At 43.2% G+C, this 23333-nt stretch overlaps 1 protein-coding gene across 9 annotated transcripts in view; it reads left to right on the top strand.

Annotated features, from left to right (window-relative positions):
* TRIM9 (tripartite motif containing 9) overlaps window positions 1–15776 on the top strand; it is a 93301-nt gene extending 77525 nt beyond the window's left edge. For 2 of the 9 annotated variants that reach the window (XM_070419784.1, XM_070419793.1), the window contains 6 exons: window positions 5033–5221; window positions 7682–7723; window positions 8142–8165; window positions 8974–9277; window positions 11607–11769; window positions 13723–15776. In XM_070419784.1, the coding sequence (XP_070275885.1) occupies window positions 5033–5221; window positions 7682–7723; window positions 8142–8165; window positions 8974–9277; window positions 11607–11769; window positions 13723–13785 (785 nt within the window). In that variant the 3' untranslated portion in view covers window positions 13786–15776. The remainder of the gene's footprint in view (window positions 1–5032; window positions 5222–7681; window positions 7724–8141; window positions 8166–8973; window positions 9278–11606; window positions 11770–13722) is intronic. The other 7 variants (XM_070419801.1, XM_070419809.1, XM_070419815.1 and 4 more) reach the window with 4 other exon arrangements.
* Window positions 15777–23333: the final 7557 nt, after the last annotated feature.

Here is a 23333-nt window from a genome sequence, read left to right on the forward strand (position 1 = left end):
TTAGTTTGTTGTTGTTCTAGGGTCTTTTCAGTTGCAGCGCTTCTCAACCTGTGGGTCGCGACCCTTTGGTGGTCGAATGACCCTTTCACAGGGGTCGCCTAAGACCATCCTGCATATCAGATATTTACATTGCAACATTACAGTTATGAAGTAGCAACGACAATAATTTTATGGTTGGATCACAACATGAGGAACTGTATTTAAAGGGCCAGAAGGTTGAGAACCACTGGATAGATTTAGAGCAGATGACCTCTAGGCTCTTTATAATAAGTACCCTCTGTTTTTTGCCTGTGGCTTCTCTCTTGAAAATTACTCCTGAAAGCTGTTAACTACTTCAGAAAATGCTATGAACAGGTGTAGACAGCTCCCACCTCCTCAGAGGGTCTTCCTGGGTCTTAGAGATCTGCCTGTGCTACTGAAATTTCAACACTAATAGGAGACAGCTGACTAGGGATCACATCAGGAAAAGTATGGTTCACTGTAGGTACTTTTCCTATGCCTCTGTTTTGCTTTTCTTAAAGCCTCTCCCAACATAATTTCGTTAGGAGAACGTGCATTTTCAGGACAAAATCCTCATGGGAAGTAAATCATTCCTGAACAAATTTGGGTGGATTTTATAACGTCCAAGATGAAAGGCATGATGACAGGTCTCAGAACCCAGAAAGGAGACACACTCATTTCCTTTTAAATCTGAGAACATGCACCGTATCCCAGGGAACTTCCTGAGGTTCTCCACTGGGCCAAATTGGAGCCAGACCCTATTTTTAGTTCTCAGGAATGTGCTTTGCAGTTGACACTCTGGGGAGCAGGTTAGTCCTTTGGAACCTCTTTTATATGTTTAAAATAGAGGGATTTTTGGTTCTTCTGATGACAGTTCCTTAGAAATAATGCCATGGTATTGTCAATTGGAGCGGAGGAGTTGGGGACAAAGTATGAAGCCGTCCCAGAGGTAGTCAGAGGCTGTTGCATTTGTTCTTATAAAAGGTTTCAAAACAGATTTGTTTCTCACTTCTCAACTGCAATTAATGCCACACTTATGAAAGCTTAAAATACCACCTTCCACTGGAAATTATATGCCAGTGGACATCCCTGTGACTCTAGATGCTTCTTAGGCCATTGAAGGAAACTCGACCTCCTTCATTCATTTCTTTCTCTCTTTGAAAATCTTCCCAACAAATGCAAATTCTTTTCCAGCTGGCTTATAATTGAAATGAAACTCACTTTTAATGCTGCTCGTGCCGTCCTTGGTGACCTTTCTTGCTTTGCTGCGCTCTGAAATGCAGCCGTCTCGCTAGGCCAGTGCCCAAGGGCTGTTGAAGTTACCAAGCTGTTCACTAGCAGACAGGGAGACCACCAGGAATCCACCAGGGCACAGAGGCAGCTGGAGTAGCACACGCTATCAGAAGGATCCCCTGTCAGTTTGCCTTTCCTCTTTGAATTTCAAAAATACTGTATACTGTATTTACACTTCCACAATATTCTACGATGTCCATAGAAATCTTTAGTACTTTGTATATGTTGTTAAGAAGCTCTACTCCCAGAAGAGTGAAAAATTTATCAATACTATGAAACACAGACTTTCTCTAAATTATTCTTTTTCTATGGTCAGCTTTCCTGACGGTTCATGTTTCCTGGCTGCTTAGTTCTAATACAATATTTGGCACATGGTAGGTGTTCAATAAATGTTAGCTAATGAATCAAAAAAATATACAGTTAGCCAAATAGAAGTACCACACAGATATTCTTTTTTCACCTCAAGCCCAAAAGTCAGTAGGCAATAAATGAGGTCCCCCAGCCGAACTTGCTTTGATAATTCTTGATCCCGCAACCCCAGGTGAGAAGGGAAAGCAGTCCAGACAAGGGCAAGAGGAAAATGATGGTCCATGTCAGAGCTCTTGGAAAGTCAAGACCTATTCCCATGAGGGACACAGTCCCCATCCCAGTGTCACAGATATGCCTAGAGTGGTCACACCAGTATGCAACTGCCATACTGTTTTCCATTGCTCTTTACTCTTTTTACTTAGCAGACAGGATCACTGCATGGGATGAAACATGACAGGAACATAAAGCCTTTGAAGGATCTACTTGTCTTTCTCTAGTGGTCTACATGCTAAAAACCAATGATCATCATCCTGGATATTAGCTATGAATGAAACATGGCTTTGCATCATGTAATCTGGGGGGGGGGGGGGGGGAGATAATCTCATTCCTGTTTGTCTTGACTAATAGAATACTAATGGCTGAGAAGCCTTCTCCAGGTCTCAATATTTGTGCTTTGAAGAGGGCGGGGGGGTGAGATGTACATACTTCCTGCATCCCATGCTACAACACAAAATACACACATGTCTAGCTGTGCGTGTGCACAATGTGAGTTATGTGATTCAACCAAACAAGGGAGTGGCATACAGTTCCCAATTTTTCTTATTGTCTTTGGTTCATGTCTTTAAACATGTCCAGAAGGGCATGACAAGATTAAAGCTTTGAAAACCTTACCATAGAAGGAAGATCAGAAATAGATTCTACTTATCCCAGAAAAAGGAAAGAACTAAAGGGGATTGGTGACTGCCTGCAAATACTTGAAGACCTAGTGATCTGTTCTGTGTGGTCCCAGGTAGTAATGCTACAAATGACTGGAGCTCCCTAAGAGGCATTTCCAAACCTATATAAGCAATAACTATACACCAATGGGCTGCCCTGAGGTGATGAGTTTCTCAGTGCAGGGTATTTCAAGGGGGAATTTGATGATTGCTCCTCAGATGTTACCACCATGTGTCTTCCCTCTAAGACTCCTGCAACCTAAGATAATACCCAGTGGCATAGATGGTCCATAGGCAGCAGACCAAACATTTTCACTAAGTGCTCATGGGGATGGGCATAAAGACACTCATGTGGAACGTGTTCTCTCTCTTGCAGTTCATTTGAGATGCTCCTTAGAGAACATGGGGTAAGAACCCAGCTGGTAGGGTGTGGGTGGCCATAGGTGGGGAAAACTCAAAGACAGAAATGGACGGTTGGATAATGTGGTTATTAAATAATCCTGCCTGAATAGAGGGCATACTTCAAGAATAAGAGGAGTCAAGGAAAACTGGGTCATCAATAAACAATGGATCCACATAAAAGGATAGAAAAACAAATACTATTTTAGTGTTGAGCTATTAATCCCATGAATAATGATAGCTACCCTCACTCCTCACCCCATGGAGTGGTATCCTCACCAAATTTAAATTGTTTTTTCCTGGTGCTGAGAATAGAAAAGGTAAGTACAATCCATGATGTGCTCATATATGCCCCCAAGGTCTGGATTCAGTACATATCTTTTCACTGATTTTCAGATGATTATTTGGGGTTTCGATATGCTCTGAAATTAATTTTACTATATATGCCCTTTCTCTTAATTTTTAAAGCAACAACTATTTTCATTATAATAAATTGATTGTTACCAGAGATTTTTTTCAATAAAAGATCTTTTGCTGACAAGAATATACTGTAAATGCCTTTTCTCCCTAAAAGAAGTCCACATTTGTTTGTGGTGCTGTATTGTTGTTTTTCAAATTTTCCCATTAAACTAAAAGACTAATTTCCCCTTGAGATAATTATAACAGGAATTAATTCTTATTTACTATTTCTGAAGAAAGACATGATCCTATATGTCAAATCATCCAAACCATATAAAGTTTAGGTAGAGGAAAATTTAAATATATTCTCATTGGGACCATGATGTCTTAGGTCCATAAACAGCAATTCCTTTTCTCTGAGATCTGGTTTACACTTTTCTTTTTTAAAAAAAAATCCCCTCAAGAATAAGTCTAAAGCCTAAAAAGCTAACTTTCTTATCCTAAGTTCAGAAATGAAAATGAGGCGACTCTTGACAATATTAAAATGAAAACCCACCAAGGCCCCTGTTCTGAGCCCTTCAAGGAAGATCATATTCCACAAACATGCACTCAGTTTTTTGCTTGAACATAATAGCATTGTCACAGGATAAAGGGTGTGTTCAAACCAGGCTCAAACCAGAAAAATATCCTCAAGAACACCCTCTGGCCATTGAAGTAAAATTACTTTTTCAATGGGAAGAAAGTTCCTTGTTGGTTTTGGACATTGACTCTTACCATCACGTCATGTGTAGTTGCTAAATTATGACTATCAAACTATGTTCTAAGAAGGCCCCATTTGGTAAAACATCAATCTCTGCCTAGACCACCCGACTGCAAAGAACCAGTTATTGGTTGACAAAAGAGAAAGGAGTGAATTTAGTAATTTAGAGAAACTACCTCACAAGCCCTTCTAAAGCCAGATCAAGAAATTGATAAGTCCTTTCTCTGGTGTAATAGTGATCTTCACACCAGATCTGACTATCTGAACATAAAGACCTTTTCTTGCCACCAATTCACCTCACCATTGCCCACAGTTTGTTTGTTATTAGAGAACCAGAGATGTTCAAGGGGCATCCCTAGGGTCTGATCATAACTCAGAAACAGAGGTAAGACTCCTTCTGCAATGGTCAGCCCTATTTTCCTCGCCTATCCGAAGAGCAAGTCTCGAGTGTGCTGGTACAGAAAAATCATCCATTTTGAAATGGAAAAAAATATGTATGGAGAGAAGAGGGGAAATGTGGAACAGCAGAGAGTTGGTAAAAATCCTCACCTCCTAAGTAGAAACCCCTTAAGAGGTAGTAACTTCAGAAGTAGCTGAAGAGGGTGAAATAATAATCTCCTCTTCACTCCTGGGTAAAATTTACCTCTAAAGTTTCTAATTTCAACTCTAAAAATATTTCATTAAAAGGGAACTTTCTCTACCATGAAAAACTGGGGGAAGTGAAAACAACTGTATGTGACGTCCTCCGTCTGGTCTTGGGTTCTGACCTGCCTAGAATTCCCTCCCAGCCCAAGCCATTCTGGATTAGGAAATGCCTGTGGCAACGGCAGGCTGGAGGAGGCTCGGTACAGACGCATTGGTGAGGCCGGTCTGGGGGAACTGTGCACGGGCAGGTGGCAGATTTCTGATCTCCAGTTTGCATTGATCTTACATTTAGACACAGATTCAGAAGAACAGACACTCCCTTTTCCAGTGCCTTCGGAAAGATTGCCGCTCCGTAGAATGAGTCCTTTCTCCTCCACCCTAAATCTACAGCCCAGCTTTCCCGGGAGATCCTACTTTGATTTCCGATCCTCACCCCACCAGCTGAGCTTGCATTCCTCCTTACAGTCTCTCAATGCACCGGGTGAGCTGAGCTCCTCTGACCTTTCTTCTTGATTGATCTCTGTGCCTTGAAGGCATCTCTGAAAGAGCTGTTTTGTATTTGCCATTCATGTGCGTGGAGCCGGCCATGAGCAAGTCTCGATGTTTGTGGCCTGCTTTGATAGGAGGGGCACTTGGGCCATGGAGCTTTGTGGTGGTTTGTTTGTGTGGTGTGAGGATGCCCCCCCCCCCCCCCCCCATCGAGTTGTGGTCAATGTACAATGGCATTGGAAAGCGATGAGTGAAGTTGTTCTTTTTGCACAAGCTGGTACCACCATGGACAGCCTGCTCTGGCATCATATGCAGTGGCATAGCACGGCACAGGAGCTGGCTGAGGGGAGGCCTTAGAGGTTTGCAACCCTGCTGTATCCAGGAAACCAGCTCTGTCTGGGGCACTGGATCAGTGCATCCTGCCTGGAGTGGTCTGATTAAACATAGACTCAAGAGATCTTTATTGAAAAAAATAATACAAAGCAACACCAACAGCAGAATGCATCATACAAATAAGCAAACCAGAGGGTAGAAAGTAAAAACATTTTTTGCTAAAGCCTGTGCTCACTGGTAGGACAGTTGGGCTCAAGGCTGGGTTTTGGGTTGTTGTTTTTTTCCAAGCAAAGGGGAGGGACCACCACTACCTGAATGAGAAGCCCTTAACTAGCTTAAGGCCCAAAGATCTGAGTCATTGAAAAGTCTGGCCTCCCCAGAGGTTTCCCACAGCCAAGCAGGTTGTGACAGGGCTCTAGGCCGGCTGCAGGAAAGCTAGACCTGTGTTACCATGCGGTGAACTGTCTAGCAAGTAGAAACTTCAAACATCTACGATGCAGACCTATTTGATCTCTTCAGGACTATATTGTAATCATGGAGTCACGTGATGCACATTTCACATTTCCAAGGGTTTCTTTTGTTTCTTATTTTATTCTTTTTGCTCATCCCACATCCTGGAATGAAGAAGACCACAGCATGACAGTGCAAAAAGGATGCAGGGACTTCAAGCTCTCTTTAAAATGACATTTTTCTTTGTGCTTTTACGTTTCTTATTGTTTTTCTGTGCACTCCTGGCTTTCAGACATGCTCTGTGATGGAATTCTTTTCACTTGTGTCTAATGTACTGGAATATTGTAATAGTCTCTGTAATGTATATTGTCTCAAGAATAAAATGGAATGTGGGTTTCGGGGTAATTGATGGCTGTTTGCACTGTTCTAGTTGTATCATCGTTGAATCTTGAATGTTTGACAGTGTGTTTAAAGTAGTGTAAAAAGATTTCACAAAACTTGTTTTGAAAAAGACTTGCACAAAGGCATGATTCATTTAAACGTGTTAAAAGCCCTGTTGAATTTCTACAAATTTATTTCCAAAGCTGGATATGAAATTCGGTTTTAAAACTCCATGTGTTCTCAGGAGAAAATTATTCTTTTGTGTGCAAATTCATTCCAGAGTAACCAAACACAAGTAAGTTCAAAATCTTTCAATTTTGCTTTTAACTTAATTATTAGTGTTTTCTAAGTTCCCTTCTTAATTCTTCTAAAATTCTTTTAATTCAGTGTATCATCCTTCAATTGTTTTACAAGTTAATATATTAGGGTATTATAAATTGAAAAAAAATTGAATTATCCTCTCAAGGGGATACTCTAGTGATCATCAAAAACACACTTTCTAAGCAGTCCCTGGCACCACTTGAAATTATAGTTCTCGCATCTTTGAACATGTTAATACAAGACTGCTTCCTCCACCCAGTGCAACTTCTTATGGGGCAGGTAGGGGTACCAAATCTTAAGGAAAGGGGGTAGTTGGAAAAGTTCCACAGGTGATTCTAAACTATATCTGAGATCACTCACACCCCCACCATCCACCAATCCCCCTTTTCCTTAGATGCAAAGGATGTAGTAGAACAATCTGAGAAGAAGATGAGGCCATTTTTATTATATTTCATTCACGTCATTATTAATAATTATCAGATGCATTTATTAGCATATAGATTAAATTTCCCATTTGGTTACATGTGTAGCATTTAACTTGGGCCCAGTCACAACAAAGGCCTAACCTGAGTTGGAAGTGCATGGAATAGTGATGTAGAATGGAGTTTTCTCAAGATCCAGCGTTTTCTCCCATTTCAATGGGATGAATTTTTCTCATTTCTAAACAGTAATCCTTCTTAATGTGGAAACTTTAGTGGAAGAGATTGAATTTGAAGAAGGAGAAAATTTAAGCTGTACAAATTAGAGGAATATTTATTAAATGGGGAAAAAAAGAGGTACTTCTTATTTCAAAAAAAGCAGAAAAGCAATCTTGACTCAGCAAATAAACTAACATAAAAGGGCTTTGGTTTTTCATGAATCAAGCCTCTGGTGACTTTATTCAGCAGGTGCTTTTTAAGTGTAAACAAATAATTATTATCAACGTGGTTGTTGTTTCATAGCTTTGATGTGTAGTATCTCTTTATAGGATGCAATTTTGAGCCACAATCTGCACCTTACTCTCAATTAGGCAAGTATACCTATTGTAATTGTTATCTTTTACCTATGTGATTGGTATGCTCAATTTCCTTCACAAAATAAATGGCAATAGCTTCTTTTATGTCAATAAAATTGTCTAATTGTCATTCAAATACCATTATAATAGCTTCTCAAATATTTAGAAATATGGAAAAGATACCTGTATTTTAATTTTATACCTCAAACATTACTTTTCCTGACCAGTTTTCTTACATATACACCCATGCAAAGCACTCTTTATGAGCGCTAAGTGTGGGTAAAGATAGTCAGACCAACTGTTGTGGTGTTCCTAGAGTTTAAAATTGAGCCCTTTTTTGGTATTAGCCTATGAAAAGAGCTATGTTTTCTTATCAATGTCAATTTTGCTTCCTATTTCTCTCTCCCATGCCTTTCACTTGGAATGACAACAGTTGACATTAAAAAGCTGTTGGCAGGTATGAAATAAACTTATTCTGTTACAAATAGCAAAGACCACAGCGCCTGTGAGGTGGCTCGCAGGTTCCACAAGTCAGCTGTGACTTCCCTCTAGAGTGTGTGATCAGCAGGCGGCATTTAGAACTCGGGGAGCAGCAATGTGGACAAAGACATCGTTCTATCTGCACCTCGTGTCCCAAATTCCTCCTACAAACTGCATGTTTAAGTTATGAAGGACGCAGCCTGTCTTGTGTCCACGTCACAAGCACTCAGGAAATCCGTTCGTGTCTCTGAGAGCTTCGCAGCTTTTCTGAGCTTTCACTAGCACTGAGGACATTTTCAGAATGACTAGATTTGAGCAGTTCCGCGAAGGCATGTTTCCTGGTTTCACAGTGTGTTTATCCCTCCTCCATCTAGGGCTCTAGATCCTAGCCTCCCTGCCTCAGGGCCACACAGGCATCTTAGCGCATCCCTCTCACTTTATGTCTCCGGTGTACTGTCTGCCAGTCACCGGGTGAGGGGACTTGCACCTTCCAAAATCCATGCCACTCCACTCCCGGATCACCTGGTTGGGAGTGCAGTCTGAGCCAGGTAACCCCTGCTAAGTGGGTCGGGTGACCTTCCATCGGCTTCTGGGCACAGAGAGTCCCAGTTCCCAGGATGTGGCCCCTGTCAGCTCACTCACGGCCCCTGCTGGCCCCCGACGCCTCCCTCCTGCATGGCAGCATGAACGTGGGACACAGCGCCCCTCAGCCGCCCAGGAGTCTGGTATGGTGTTGGGCTCACTGGGTCCGTCTCGCTAACCCCACTCCTTTCTCTTGTTCCCAGTGGCCTGGTTTGCTTTTGACCCCGGCTCAGCACACTCGGACATCATCTTCTCCAACGACAACCTGACTGTGACCTGCAGCAGCTACGATGACCGGGTGGTACTGGGAAAGACCGGCTTCTCCAAGGGTGTCCACTACTGGGAGATAACGGTGGACCGCTACGACAACCACCCCGACCCTGCCTTTGGCGTGGCTCGCATCGACGTGATGAAGGATGTGATGTTAGGAAAGGACGACAAAGCGTGGGCAATGTACGTGGACAATAACCGGAGCTGGTTCATGCACAACAACTCGCACACCAACAGGTACCCTGCAGCCCCCAAACCAAGCCTTCTTCACGTTGGCTTCTGGTCAAGAACGAGAGCCCAAGTTCAAAGGCCTTCTTAAATAGACAACATTAAGGAGGTCGAGGTCGGGCAGGCGGTCTTCATTCAGTAGCGCAGGAGTTCTACTAGTCTTAACTGAGAACATCCTGGTGGGTATTGTGTTTGCTTGTTTGCTCACAGGATGGCAGAGACATAGCTCTTTCCTAGGCCCTTCGTTGTAATATTCCACCCATGGCGGGAAACTGAGAATCCCCATGCCCACCCATGACAGGACCACATTCCAGGATTCTAAAATCTAGTCCCACTTCACAGAAAAGCCGTTTGGACAAGTTATTTCATTTTTCTAAACCTCAATTTTTAAATCCACCAAATTAGGATATTAGTATTTTTCTATGCAGGAATGTTTCCAAGGTTAAATGGAATGTGCAAAAAATGCCTACATCAGAGGCATCTGAAAATAGAAGCTATTGTTTCTCTTCCTATGATTATTGCCAATACCACTGCTCAGAAGAGAGGCCAGTTAATAAACTAAATCTTGTGGATGCCAATTTGGATAGCTTTGTACTTGAAGACGACTCTTACCATTGTACAGATTCAGAGCACCCAGTTTGGTGGGAAAGGAGAACATAGTAATTCCTTCGGTTTACCTCTACCACCAAAATGTAAGCCCACACTGTAACAGTTTTAACCCCACTATAACCGTTTTCCTAGACTTCCTTTTCGTTTGGTTCCTGTCTTCTTCCTCAAATGTATTTTTTATGATTTTCCTAAATAAGTATCTTTCATGGACCCTGGTCCTTTTTATTCACAATGATTTCCCCAGGATACATTCTCATTGGTGTCTCTGAAAGAAAAAAAAAATCGGTCTGATCAAAAGGAAAGTGAGCGAGCCAGTGGTAGGACAGTGGCCTCCACTGTTTCAGCCTTTTCCGCGTGCTCATCGCGGCCCCTTCTCCAGCCAGGGTCTCCCAGGGCCTCCAATGCCTGTTCCCTTGGATGTTTTCTTACACCTCATGCTGGTGTGTATTAGTCACTACCTCTCCAAGTGAGCACGCACACCATTTCAGCCTGCTGTCCAACCCTATTAGAAGCAGCTGAGCAGTTTTCTTCAGTGATCTACATTTTGGGGGAACCCTCTGTCACTGGATCTCTGAACCCACCACCCACGGACCATGCTTCCCTTTCCCTTTTAGCTTCTTTATTTTGAAGTGAAGGGGTGAATAATGACCACTGTCACACTCTGCAGAGAAACACGTTCTTAAAGCTGAACACGCCTGCTTGCATGCAAATTCGTGTCACTTGTGCTGTCACTGTTGAAGGTGTGAATACAAGACACAATTTATCAACCTGTCTTTGAACAGCCATGTGTATAGTCTGTATTCTGCATGCCAGAGGGAAAGGCCAGCACTCTTACATTTCTGTGCTCTGCAGAGAGGCAGATTAAATTAAGTCCTGCTAGACCTCAACGAGGGGAAGTGGCCACGCTGCTCATCCATGCTGGCTGGTGTTTTCGAAACCATCCATTGAAGCATACGACCCAATTCCCTGTGAAATGACATTTGAGTTCAGATTCTTTAAAACCACTCCGTCTCCTACAGGCGAGAGCCCCCTTCTTCGATGTTGTCACTTTCTAGAGAGCCTCCAACTTCTCAATGCAGACTCAACATGCCAAAAATTACCTACCATCTTTCTGGAATGAGTTTTTTCTATTTAATGGGTAGCTAAGGCCCCAAATCCAATTTTTCATGCATATGTTTAAGTTTGGCCTAAATTCTTCTCTATTTAGATTTTTTAATTAAGTCCCTTTCGATTAAATGATGTTGAATCCACACCTCTGTGCAGAGTGTAGGACACATCTGTGGGCAGAACTCAGAGGGCCTTAACGGCTACTCTCTTTATTTTAGTCTTCGATGCTTCGAGTCTCGGTGGTGGTGACCCTGTGTGAATGAGGTCACTCCCAGCAACAGCAGAGCAGCCCTGTTGAACCATCCGTACTCAGCACGGGCCACACTTCCCCCAAGGGCGTGAAAATTGGTTTGGGGGAGTAAGCATAAAACCCTTCCCTTTTAATATATAAAGCACAGATATGCATCCACACATAAATAAGTACACAGTGTACCTGTGATATGAACATGTCGTGTAAAGAGGAGCGATTAAAGAGGAGGGGCCTGTTTTAAAAGGCTCCTGGGAGGGAGGAGACGCTACTTGTAAACAAGTCAAGGAACACCTAACCATACAAATGGGGAGCTCCCAACATGATGACAGGCCAGGGAAACCCAATTGCTTTTTGTTGTTGTTGTTTTCACAGAACTGAGGGAGGGATCGCAAAAGGGGCCACCATCGGGGTCCTCCTCGACTTAAACAGGAAAACCTTGACATTTTTTGTCAACGACGAACAGCAAGGGCCCATCGCCTTCGAGAACATGGAGGGCCTCTTCTTCCCGGCCGTGAGCCTGAACAGGAACGTGCAGGTCAGCACCGCGCCGTGAGTGCAGACGCGGCTTCCGCTTGCTCTGCTTCTGGGCAACTCCACCCCCGAGAGTGGGAAGCTGACCACGTCAGGTCCAGACCCAGACAGGCAGGAAAGGAGGAGGGAAAGGGGTCAACGTTGACAGCTGACATGCTCCTGAGCCAACCTAAGCCCCTTCGTTCTACTTGGACACAGTCTAGTTAACAGCAAGTGGGAAACTGGAATTCTATTCATGGTTTGCTAATGATTGTCCCTCTGAGCCCTGGTTTCATCTTTAGTAGAAATGAAACCCCTGGGCCAGCTGGCACGAAAATAAGTGCCTCGCGCAGTTCCATGAGTGCCCAAGAGAGGGTGTAAGACTGGACTATTAGCACCATTATCAGCAATTTTGAGCACCTTCTCTGCACTCTTACTTGATTTATGGGGATGGAAAACAGTCCCTGCCCAAAAGTAGTTATTTCCAATTTATTGTGAATAGAAAAACAACAGATCCTTCTCATTCGTTCATTCAACAAATATCTGTTGAGTGTCTTTACTATGTGAGGCACTATTATAAGTCTTGTTCATCAGCAAAAACAAAACAGACAAAAATCTTGCCCTCATAGAGCTCACATTCTAGTTGTAGGAGACAGACAACAAGTAAGCACAATTACCATGTTCGTTATAGAGTGTGTGCGAAGGCAGTAAGTGAGAGGGAGCAAAGACCGAGGTAGGGGAAGGGGATCGAGAGTGCTGGGGTTGGAGGGTGTTGTGGTCTTAAACAGGGTGGTCAGTGTGGGTAGGCCTTGAGGCAGTCAGGTGAGCTGAGCCCTGAAGGGAGTGAGGGAGGGAGCTGTGTGGGGCTTTCTAGGCAGAGGGAACAGCCAGAGCAAAGCTTCTAAGGCCTGAGGGGCCTCACCCAGGCAAGAAAAGGCCACGGGGGCTGGGGCAGTGGGAGAAATGATCAGGAAGGGGTGGGCCGGACCAGCCACAGCCAGGACTTGGGCCTTCATTTCCCTCTTGAGCTGGAACTCTCATTGTCAGTGTGAATCTCACTCAGCAAATGGCTACCTTAAGATAGGGCTTGAGAATCAAAACACTGCAGATAATTTTTGCTCTACTCAGAACCACAGTCTTGGGAGCTACTTAAAAAAATCCATTGTTGTCTATCAGGATGTACAGTAGAAGTGATGCCCGCCCAGTGACCTCTGCCCTCCTCTCTTCCTGCAACTAGTTGAGTTTTTCTGGGAGGCTGTAAATCTAATCTATCAAGTTCAACCTCTACATTGGTAAAAAGGAAACCATAAAATACCCTAGAAGTGAGCCTGGGAAAACCTCATTCAAAGTTTTCCACAGTTTTAACTGCTCTGAGTATCTTTAGATCAAGACTCTTGGGCTAGGGAAGACGAGGACAAGAACGGGAACGATGGCAGTACTGTGCGAAGTGATTCTACCCTTGTCCATGGCGGTATGAGGTTGGACAGAAATCAGTGAAACAGCATTAAGTGCCCATATTTCTTCACACCTGACAATCATCTATGCAATCCCCAAAGGAAAGGATTATCCTCATTGGAATAACTAGTGGGCAAGTAATAAAGGAAGGGTTGCCTGCTTATCTGTTCTCTAACCATGGACTTGGCAATGATCACTACAATATGGCCAACAGGCTTTGCTACCTGCAGATCAATGCCTGGGTCTTTAGTCATAAGGAACACAATCTCTCCAGAATCTTAACATGAGGACCATAGGATCAAGTGTTTCCAGGATGACCACCATGATGACCAGGTTCCTAGCACAGGCTGAATTCTACTACAATTCTCTTCAACGTGTTCTAGGGTATGGGTTAAAGAAAAGTGACCAGACCCCTTTTGAATTAGGAACACACCCACTGTGCCCTGGGAAGGAGGGTGCAGGGGGCGGGGGGCGGGGGCAGGGTCCTGCCTGTGCCTCCAGGACTCACAGTCTCTTCCCCCAGGTCACACTTCACACCGGGCTCCCAGTCCCTGACTTCTACTCCAGCAGAGCATCAATAGCCTAAGGATGGGCTGTGGAAGCGCCAGCTGCCTGCTCTTCCCTCCACCTGAGAAGCAACTGCAAGGAGCTCAGCCAGAGCGTGGTGGGATGCCAGAGAGCTGGAAGGAGAGGGAGAAGGAGGCGAGCAAAGCTGGTCCTCTATGCTCTTTACACCCCACAGCTCCGCCCCTTCCCTTCCAACCTCTCTCTTGCTGTAATGCCTGCGTTTGCTCCCATGTTCAGCAACTCCAACCAGCGAAGGACCTAGACAGCCTACGTGTCGCTTCGTTTCCTCTCTCAGATTTTGCTTTTAGTTCACTTCATTTTTATGTAGGTGAGTTACATTGTGTTTCCCTGCTGGTCGTGTTATCAGTGACACATGGAACTGGCCCTGCCAAGAGGAAATTCCCCGGATAACTGTTTTCTTAAGCTTTCTGTCAGAGGTTGTAGGGAGAGATAGGGAAGAAGGAGCTGAATTTGGAGCCTGCAGTTTACCTCCTAGAATGTCCTTGCCCTGCTACCCCTCGTGCAGTGTTCGCTCTGCATAGCTGATCTTTGGGGGGTGGACAGAGTGAAGGAAGCCTTGAAAAGTTTTCCTATCCATTGAAGCACAAAAGGATCAGCTACACAGCTACACCGTGGGTAGGGCCGTTAGGATAGCTGGGTCATTGGGACAGGCCAGAACCCTGGTCATTGAATGAAAACGGAGGGTCTCCAGGCATAAGCAGACCAGGGCACTTAACAATTTGGTTCATTTCTTTAATACACATTTTTTATTGAGAGCCTACGATGGACCAGGCACTATTCTAGACACAGGAGACCGGTGAGTACACAGGTGTGGTCTCTGTCCTCCTAGGAGAACAACCCAAAATAAAATGATAGCAAATTGTTACAACTAGAAAGGAAGTAAACAAGGGAGAGAGAGGCTCATTGGCAAGATCTTTTAAACCCCCTGCCATGATACTAAAAATCCAAATATTTTGGCCATAGCACCAGAAACATACCCACTCAATGCTTTTTCCACCGTGCTGTTTTAATGAGGGTACCTGCTGCCATTCATCACAGAGCCCCTCTTTAGTAGAAATGATGTCAGCATTCTTATTGGTTAATGCTGCAATGATACTAAGCCTTAAAAATGTAGGGGGCGGGGATAGTGGCCAGAGGAGGTGGGCCCGTCCTCAGTAGTGGGAATCTTGGGTTTCAGGCCATCTTATCGCATTCTCAGGATAAACACGCTCACCCCACGTACGACTCTCTGTGCCTGTGACAGATGAACAAATCCATCCTCTCTGCTGCCATTACAACCTGCCTTCCTGGAGTTGTTCAAATAATGTTTGGAAGAAAATGAAATTGTATGCAATTGCTGTGAGTGGTAGCAAAGTAATAATGCTCGTTACTTCTATAGAGGGAGACTGACATGTAACATCCCCTTCAGATTCTTTAGTTTAACATGACATTTTAGAAAATGTAGGACCTGGAAAGATGTTCTGATTAGTGGTCTACATATTCGCCAGTGAGCCAAGAAATTCACCATGAAAAAAACAACAACACACACACACAAGAATAACAAATAAAAGGGAAGAGGTAGGATGGGAAAGCTAACAAATTAAAGTTTGGGCAAAAAAAAGTAATATATGTAAATAGCTACTGGTGTAGTTTTGTGCTTACCTGATTTAGATTAGTTCTCTCAGTTACAGTTTTTCTAGTCACGTGTACCTAATTTATTGAATGGGTGCTATCCTGTTTCTGTCCGTCCTGGTTTCTCTTGGCTGCAGAGAACCTCTGTTGCAGGGCAACACTAGTTTGATATTTGATTTACTCTCCAAATGAGACTCGCTGGCTGGGCCGCTGTAGACTCATAGTTACCCTTGTTCTTTATGAAATTCATCCTGCTAATTAGATTTCTAGTGACTTGTAACATGTAGTTTACACAGAATTGCAAGAATAGAAGCTGCTGTACTAGAAAAAAATGATCTTTCTGGTGTGCCAATAAATGATTTTTATGAGAGAATATGACATGTGTCTTCAGAATCTCTTATTTTTTTGCCTATTGGGACTGACGATTCACCTTTGTCAAGGCAAACTTTCTTCAGTAAAGTGTAATTGGAAAGTCCCCCAGAGCTCTTGAAAGCACCTGTTATTTAACCTTTTCTCCTGGACACTGGCACTGTCTCCTGGGAGCACGCAACTCCTCAGTCTTAACTTTGCAGGAAGCTTTCATTCAGCGGTTCTCAACCTTCCTAATGCCGCAACCCTTTAATACAGTTCCTCATGTTGTGGTGACCCCCAATTTCATTGTTACAAATTGAACATAATTAAAGCATAGTGATTCATCACAAAAACAATATGTAATTATATATGTGTTTTCCGATGGTCTTAGGCGACCCCTGTGAAAGAGTCGTTCGACGCGACCCACAGGTTGAGAACGGCTGGTTTAGATGCAGGTGGGGGCTGCTCCAACCACTGGGGACTGACTCTAACAAAGCTGCTCCTGAAGAAGCCACAGGCTCGTAATGCAAAATACGGTGTCGCTGACCTTTTCAAGCCTCGTTCCTTCAACATTCCTTTGACTGTTTATGTGGCTAAATAATACAATTGTTTTTTTGTGCATTCGGATGGCTAAGCAATACGGGTGTTTTTAAATCATTACAACGTTATGGATCTCCTTTGCATTGTTAGTAGCTTCTCAAAATAAACTGCCTTTGTTCTTCATGAAAAGAAAAACATCACCTAAAAGTATGGGATCCAGGCTCCTCTCTCAGAGCGGAGCATCAGGCAGGTGGTAGCTGCTGCTGCCCTGCCAGGTTTCTGCTCCTTCCTCTTTTCTCATCACCTCCGCCCCTCCCCCCCAGTGCGTTTTTCTTCTGCTCCTATTGGTCCCACCTCTCCTCTGTTTTTCTCTCTCTTTTGTTCACTCCCTAATGGAACACTTTGGCTCATTTTTTCACCCTTCTCATGGTACTAAGGTTAATGGAACTTCTGATTCTTGCTATGTTCTCAGAGGAGCGACTAAGTGATTTACAAGAAATCATCCCATTTCCTGGAAATGAGATCCTGTTTTTCTGCCTCCAATGTGTGCATTAATCTTTCGCCCATCTAGTCAACCTATTGATAAGAGAGGAGGGCTTGCTTTTGAATCAGGATTCCTGATTACGAATCAAGGGAACTTTAGCTAAAGAAGTTCTCAGATCACATTACTGTGTAATTTATATGAATATGCTAAAGACACCTGCATATTGTCTTCAAATATGTGTACCAGCTACTTCCACTGAGATTGGTGTTTATGGAATCTTAGGTCTGATATACATCACACATAACTGAGGCTACCTACATCTGGTCTTTATCTGAAGAGCCAGCTTTTTGGATACATGCAGAATGTGGGGTATTTTGAACAATGGAAGCAGCTAATTACACAGAAACAGCCCTGGCCGGTTGCTCAGTGGTTAGAGCATTGGCCCTTGGACTGAAGGGATGTGGGTTCGATTCCCAGTCAAGGGCACCTACCTGAGTTGCAGGTTTTATCCCTGGCCCTGGTCAGGGCATGTGCAGGAGGCAACCAATCAATGTCTCTCTCACATAGATGTTTCTCCCTCTTTGTCCTCCTCCCTCCCTTTCACTCTCTCTAAAAATCAATGGAAAGAATATCTTTGGGTGAGGATTAACAAAAAATTAAATATACAAACAAATAAATACACAGAAACATCAGTCTGGTCCTTTGCATTTATTATCTGCCTCACTCTGCCACCGCTGTGCTAAGCTCAGAGAAGCTGCAGGTGTAGAGTTAGGTATCACAGATTTAGAAAGTGGGGATGGCTGCATAACCTTGTGAATACAGTAAAAATCACTGAATTGTACACTTTAAAAGAGTGAAGGGCCATGTTGGACAAGACCAGGACTCTCCTTGCAGCCTCCCTCACACCACACCTAACAGTCCGTTCCTATTTCACCAAACCCGTCCTCTAAGGCAGTGGTCGGCAAACTGCGGCTCCGCAAACCGCGGCTCACGAGCCACATGCGGCTCGAGAGCCCTGATTTGCCGACCGCGGCTCTAAGGTAAAGCCCAAAGCAGAGGGGGAAGGGTAGCAGCTGACCCCTGACCTTACCTTTTCTTTCCCTTCCCACTTCCCCACATTCTCTACCTTCCTAACAGGGACTTTAACCTGCCCCTTCCCTGAGGGCCATCGTGGTGGAGAGAGTAGAAAACCTGGCTACCATTAAGGAAGCAATTCCAACTAGCGCTTACATCAAACATGTCAAATTCGGGGCCCGCAGGCTGCATGCCTTGTTTATTTGGCTGGTATTAGCCTTTGAGTTTGACATGCTTGGCTTACATACTCCCTGTGGTTTTGAATTTTGTTCACATATTTTTCCTTCTCCCACAGGTAAACATACCATGAAATCTAAAAGGGTTAATATTGTGGCTGATAATCTTGCCTTTTTCCTCCCAACAGTTTTTCTGGAATTCTCTAATAATTAATGAAGACAATGGAAATGATTTCAGTAATAAGCATGGCTGAATGTTAAATGTTAATTACCTGCTTATCAACTTACAAACCATCTTTTTTTTTTAATCCTCACCCAAGGAAATGTTTATTGATTTTAAAAAGAGAAGAAGGGAGAGGGAGAGAGAGATAAAAAACATCGATGTGAGAGAGAAACACTGATAGTTGCCTCCTGCATGTGCCCCAACAGGGGATCGAACCCGCAACCTAGGCATGTGCCCCGAATTGGGAATTACACCCGCAAACTTTTGGTGTATGGTACAATGCTCCCATCAACTGAGCCACCCAGCCAGGACCAAACCATCTTTTGATGGATGACCATGATTTTGATGAAGGAAACCATAAAGCTAAAGAAACCATCTTGAAGAGGGAAGCTTCGTGAAGGTATAAACCCGGGCTTCTCTATCCTAGCTAAAATTCTCTAATAAGGGCAATGTGTTCACCTATGCATTTATATATGTCCTGCACCAAGAAAGGGACACACATGAGAGAAAGCATGTAAAAGTGCTTTGCACAATAAAGATGGAAGACATGTTGATACAGGATTAATTACTGTAACCTCTGCACTCTGCATGGCAGACAGGCCTGAGAGCTGTCGTGCAGTGGCTGAGAGCAGTTTCCGGCAGCGACTAACTCCTGGCCTTGGCCCTGGCCCTGGCCCTGGCCCTGGCTCCAAGGTGTGCCAGCTGCGTGCCCTGGAGCAAGCGATGAAGCATCTCTAAAGTGGAGAGAATCATAGACTTTTTTGAGGGTTAAATCAAATAATACATGTAAAACACTCTGAACAGTACCTGGCCCACAATGAGTGAGTGCTATGGTATTTTATTTGCGTGCAATTCGTTAATAGTGCCACAGTTCTGTCCCTTCCCACCACCACCCTTTTTGTTTGTTTGTTAATCCTCACCCATGGATATTTTTCCCATTGATTTTTTTAGGGAAGGAGAGAAGGAAAGAGGGAGTGAGAGAGAGAAACCTTGATGTGACAGAGGCACATGGATTGGTTGTCTCCCACACGTACCCTGACTGGAGCCAGGGATCGAACCTGCAACCAGGTATGTGCCCTTGACCGGGAATTGAACCTGAGACCCCTCTGTGCTCGGGCTGCCGCTCCAATCACTAAACCACACCAGCCAGGGCCCCTCCCTTTTTTATTACTAAGATCCCATTTGAGTGTGAATAATAATTCTTACCATCATCTTCTTGGGAGACAATGCCTATTTTTGGAAATTGATGAAATGTTTGTTAAATTCTTCTGCAAAAATCAATGAAAGAATGTAGGCAAGGAAACTGAGAAAAGGTAGTAACTTGACTTGTAGGACACATTAAAATCTATTTCAAAGCCCCAATAATCAAAGTGGTGTAATATTCCTACACTCAACTACAAGATAACTCAGACATAGAAATTTTAGTAGATGTTGAATAGAGAATCAAAATGGAGGAAATGAAAATTATTCAAAAATGCTGAAAAATATTATTTGAAAACTGGCTATTTGGAAAGCAAAACTATATCCTTAATCACAACATTTTCCAGATGGTAAGGTGTTAAACATAAAATATTTAAAACTGTAACAAACCAGAAGAGAATGCTAACATTCATCTGATCTTTCTCAAGGAGGCTTAAGTCACTGTCAATTACTTTATGCAAATGGCGTATCAGTTTTCGAGGACTCCTCTCCAACTTACATTTTACATTGCGAACTCTTCTTTGCCTATGTGTCATAGCCATCTGTTTTCTTCTTTAGTTACCTAGGTCCATCTTTTTCCTGTCCGAACCCACATCTAGTACTAAAGATTTATGGAGTGTATTGATTTATTGCTAGGCTGCCATTTAACAAGTTCCCTTTAAGGAAAGACTGAGGCATTAAATATGAGCTACTCTGCACTCTGTTTCTGGGCTGTATTTTCAACCTAATGGTTAATGAGTTTACCATGAACAAGTCACCTGAGGTAATGAGATCCTCGTGGTTCCTTCCGCGATGCTGACTTCCACGTGTGATCTGTGAGAAAACCACTCCACTTCATATCTTTTCCTAATTGCCTGGTAGGCTGTGTGGCTATCAGATACGAAGAAATAAGCCTCCCGTCGTATCGGTTGGGCAGGTTTAAAATGAGGAGCAGGTGAAGGTTAATTGCAGCTTTTCAAGAGGTCGGCTTCATGGTTGGCAACACCACAGACTTTGCAGAATATGTGAACCTTAACTATCTAGGCACAGTGAAGCACTCACACCTGACAGACCTGCAGAAAAAATGACAAATTTCTAACAGAAAGAAATCAATCTTAGAAACCTCGATGATCAGAAAAAACTTCATGCCGTTATTAAATTCTAGGTCTTCGAGATTCCAACTAAGACCAAGAATTAAGGTGTCGTGCAGTTACCACCTACAATGCGTATACTGTGTGTAAACCAGTTGTCCATCACCAAGATGAGGGGACACTTGGTGTTAAGAGAATTGAGCATCTGCTCTCCATGCCTTGGGAATGGACAGAGACTCTCAGGGGATCAGATGGAGCACTGAGGCCAGTCCAGGGGCAGCGGGGATGTCAAAGCAGGGCCTCAAAGGAAACAGGAGAGAACGGGACGCAGGGGCAGACCCAGTAGCAATGATGGTCAAATGCATTTCACAGGTGCTTCTTTGCTTTAGGAGTCTCGGGTCTCAGGCTTCATCCTTAATGCTCTTGCAGGTGTGTGGCAGTAACTAAAGGAAACTTAGTCATCACTGGGGCACATTCCTAGTACAGTGGGACCTTGACTTACGAGTGTCCCAACTAACGAGTTTTTCGAGATACAAGCCATCTCTCGGCCGATTTTTTGCTTTGAGTTGCGAGCTAAAATTCAGGTTACAAGCCAGCTTCAGATACCCCACCGCTAGGTGGCGCAGCAAACGTCACAGTGAACACCACAACATCAGCCAGCATCATGTGTCTCACTCGTTCACTTTAAGATTTGACATACGAGTAATTTGAGTTACGAGCTCTGTCACGGAACGAATTAAACTCGTAAGTCAAGGCCCCACTTTAGAAACTTTCAAAGACACTATAAAAGAGGGTATTTTTATTGATTTGAGAGAGAGGGAGGAGGGATAGAAGAAGGAGGAGGAGAAGGAGAGAGAGAGAGAAAGAGAGAGACATTGTTTTGAGAGAAACATCCATCTGTTGCCTCCCATACACACCTGGTCTGGGGATTGAACCCAAAACCCTGGTATATGCCCTGACGAGGAATCAAATCCGCAACCATTTTGGTGTACAGGATGACGTTCAACCAACTGAGCCACCCGGCCAGGCTATTTTGCATTTTGAGTTTTGTTTTTCACACTTTAACAGCTCTGCTATGAAGATCCATATTACGTGTGTCGAAAGAAATGCCTCAGCTACTAGCAAAGTGATGGTTCTCAGCCTCCACTGCATATGGAAACCATCTGGAGAACTCTACAAATACGGCTACCAGGCCACTAGTTTCATTGGTCTGGGATGCAGCCTGAGAATGTGGGATTTTTTAAGTTCCCAAGGTGATTTCAACCTGCAGCCAAGGTTGAGAATGCAAACGTAAGACATGAGTGGGTGGCCTGTCGTCAGGCGGTTGTTACCGCCTGTACATTTGGGAAGTTAATAGGATGCAGGGGTGGGGGGCATCAGTTCATCAGTCTGTTACTTCTGTGAGTTATTTGCATTGGTAGCTGATCAATTTAAATTCACATGATTGTCACTTAAAACGTCTTTTAAAAGATTCCACTATAATACAAGATATAATTTTTTTTATTTGGATATGTGCAAAATTAATACTCATACACTGGATAATACAATTGAAGAAAGTAATCATTGGCAAAATTCTGAAAACAAATCACAGATTTTTATTTGTTGGTACCAACTGACATGTCAAGAACTACCATTCAGATGTCCAAATCTGTTAAAAGTTTCCAGCTACCTTTACTTATACCTATAACTCAATTAAAAGCAATGATACAAACCAAGTAGCCAAAGGGGAAATACAAACAAACAAAACCCCACACACAGCCCACAGTATTCTCTGATATGTGTTTAAATTATTCTTCAGCCTCACAAATCTGCTAACAAGGTCCAGATCATGAGCAGGTGTTACCATCACATCATGTGTAACTGCCTACGGCAGTGATGGCAAACCTTTTGAGCTCGGCGTGTCAGCATTTCGAAAAACCCTAAATTAACTCTGGTGCCGTGTCACATATAGAAATTTTTTGATATTTGCAACCATACTAAAACAAATATTTATATTTTGATATTTATTTTATATATTTAAATGCCATTTAACAAAAATCAACCCAAAAAAATGAGTTCGTGTGTCACCTATGACACGCGTGTCATAGGTTCACCATCACTGGCCTATGGCCACACTTGATAGGCATTTTAGACCTCAGTTGTGCTGGTCACTCTGAAGAAGCAAATACCACGTATTTGTGGGAATGAATGTACTCTATTATAAACTAGGTTTTTAAAAAGTTGTGTACATTTAATGTTGTATTTGTTTGCTTTTCTTCAAAAGAGCCAATATTAAGTCAGTTGTGCATTTTATAATTCTGACAAAGGCATCTTACAATTGAGAAATACTCTAATAATATTAGTAGCCATATAGTGAATCTTATTGTGTTCCATGCAATGCATGAAGGGTTTTAAGTGAATCATTTCACTTAATCCTCATGTGACTTAACGCGTTTTTATTATTAGCATTTTAGAAATGAGAAAACTGAAGCACGAAGGGGTTAAGTAACTTGCCCAAGGTCACACAGCAGGCAAGTGTTAGAGCCAGGATTTGAACTCAAACAGCCTCACCCTAGGATTTGTGCTCTTAACCACTTGGTTACAGGACATTGTGATTGCTACACATAGGATGTAACATATACACCACACTCATTCAGTCACTAATTATTAAGTACTAAACAGTTATAACTACCAGGGGTAGCAGTGAACAAAATAGACAAGGTCAAGGTCTCTACCTTCTTAGACCTGATATTCTAATAGGGAAATGCAAATGAAGGAAGGAAAGAAGGAAGGAAGGAAAGAAGGAAGGAAGGAAGGAAGGAAGGAAGGAAGGAAGGA

Source organism: Myotis yumanensis, unplaced genomic scaffold (assembly GCF_028538775.1).
Source record: "Myotis yumanensis isolate MYYU_CA2020_CCGP unplaced genomic scaffold, mMyoYum1.0.hap1 SCAF_1, whole genome shotgun sequence".
NCBI classification, from domain to species: domain Eukaryota; kingdom Metazoa; phylum Chordata; class Mammalia; order Chiroptera; family Vespertilionidae; genus Myotis; species Myotis yumanensis.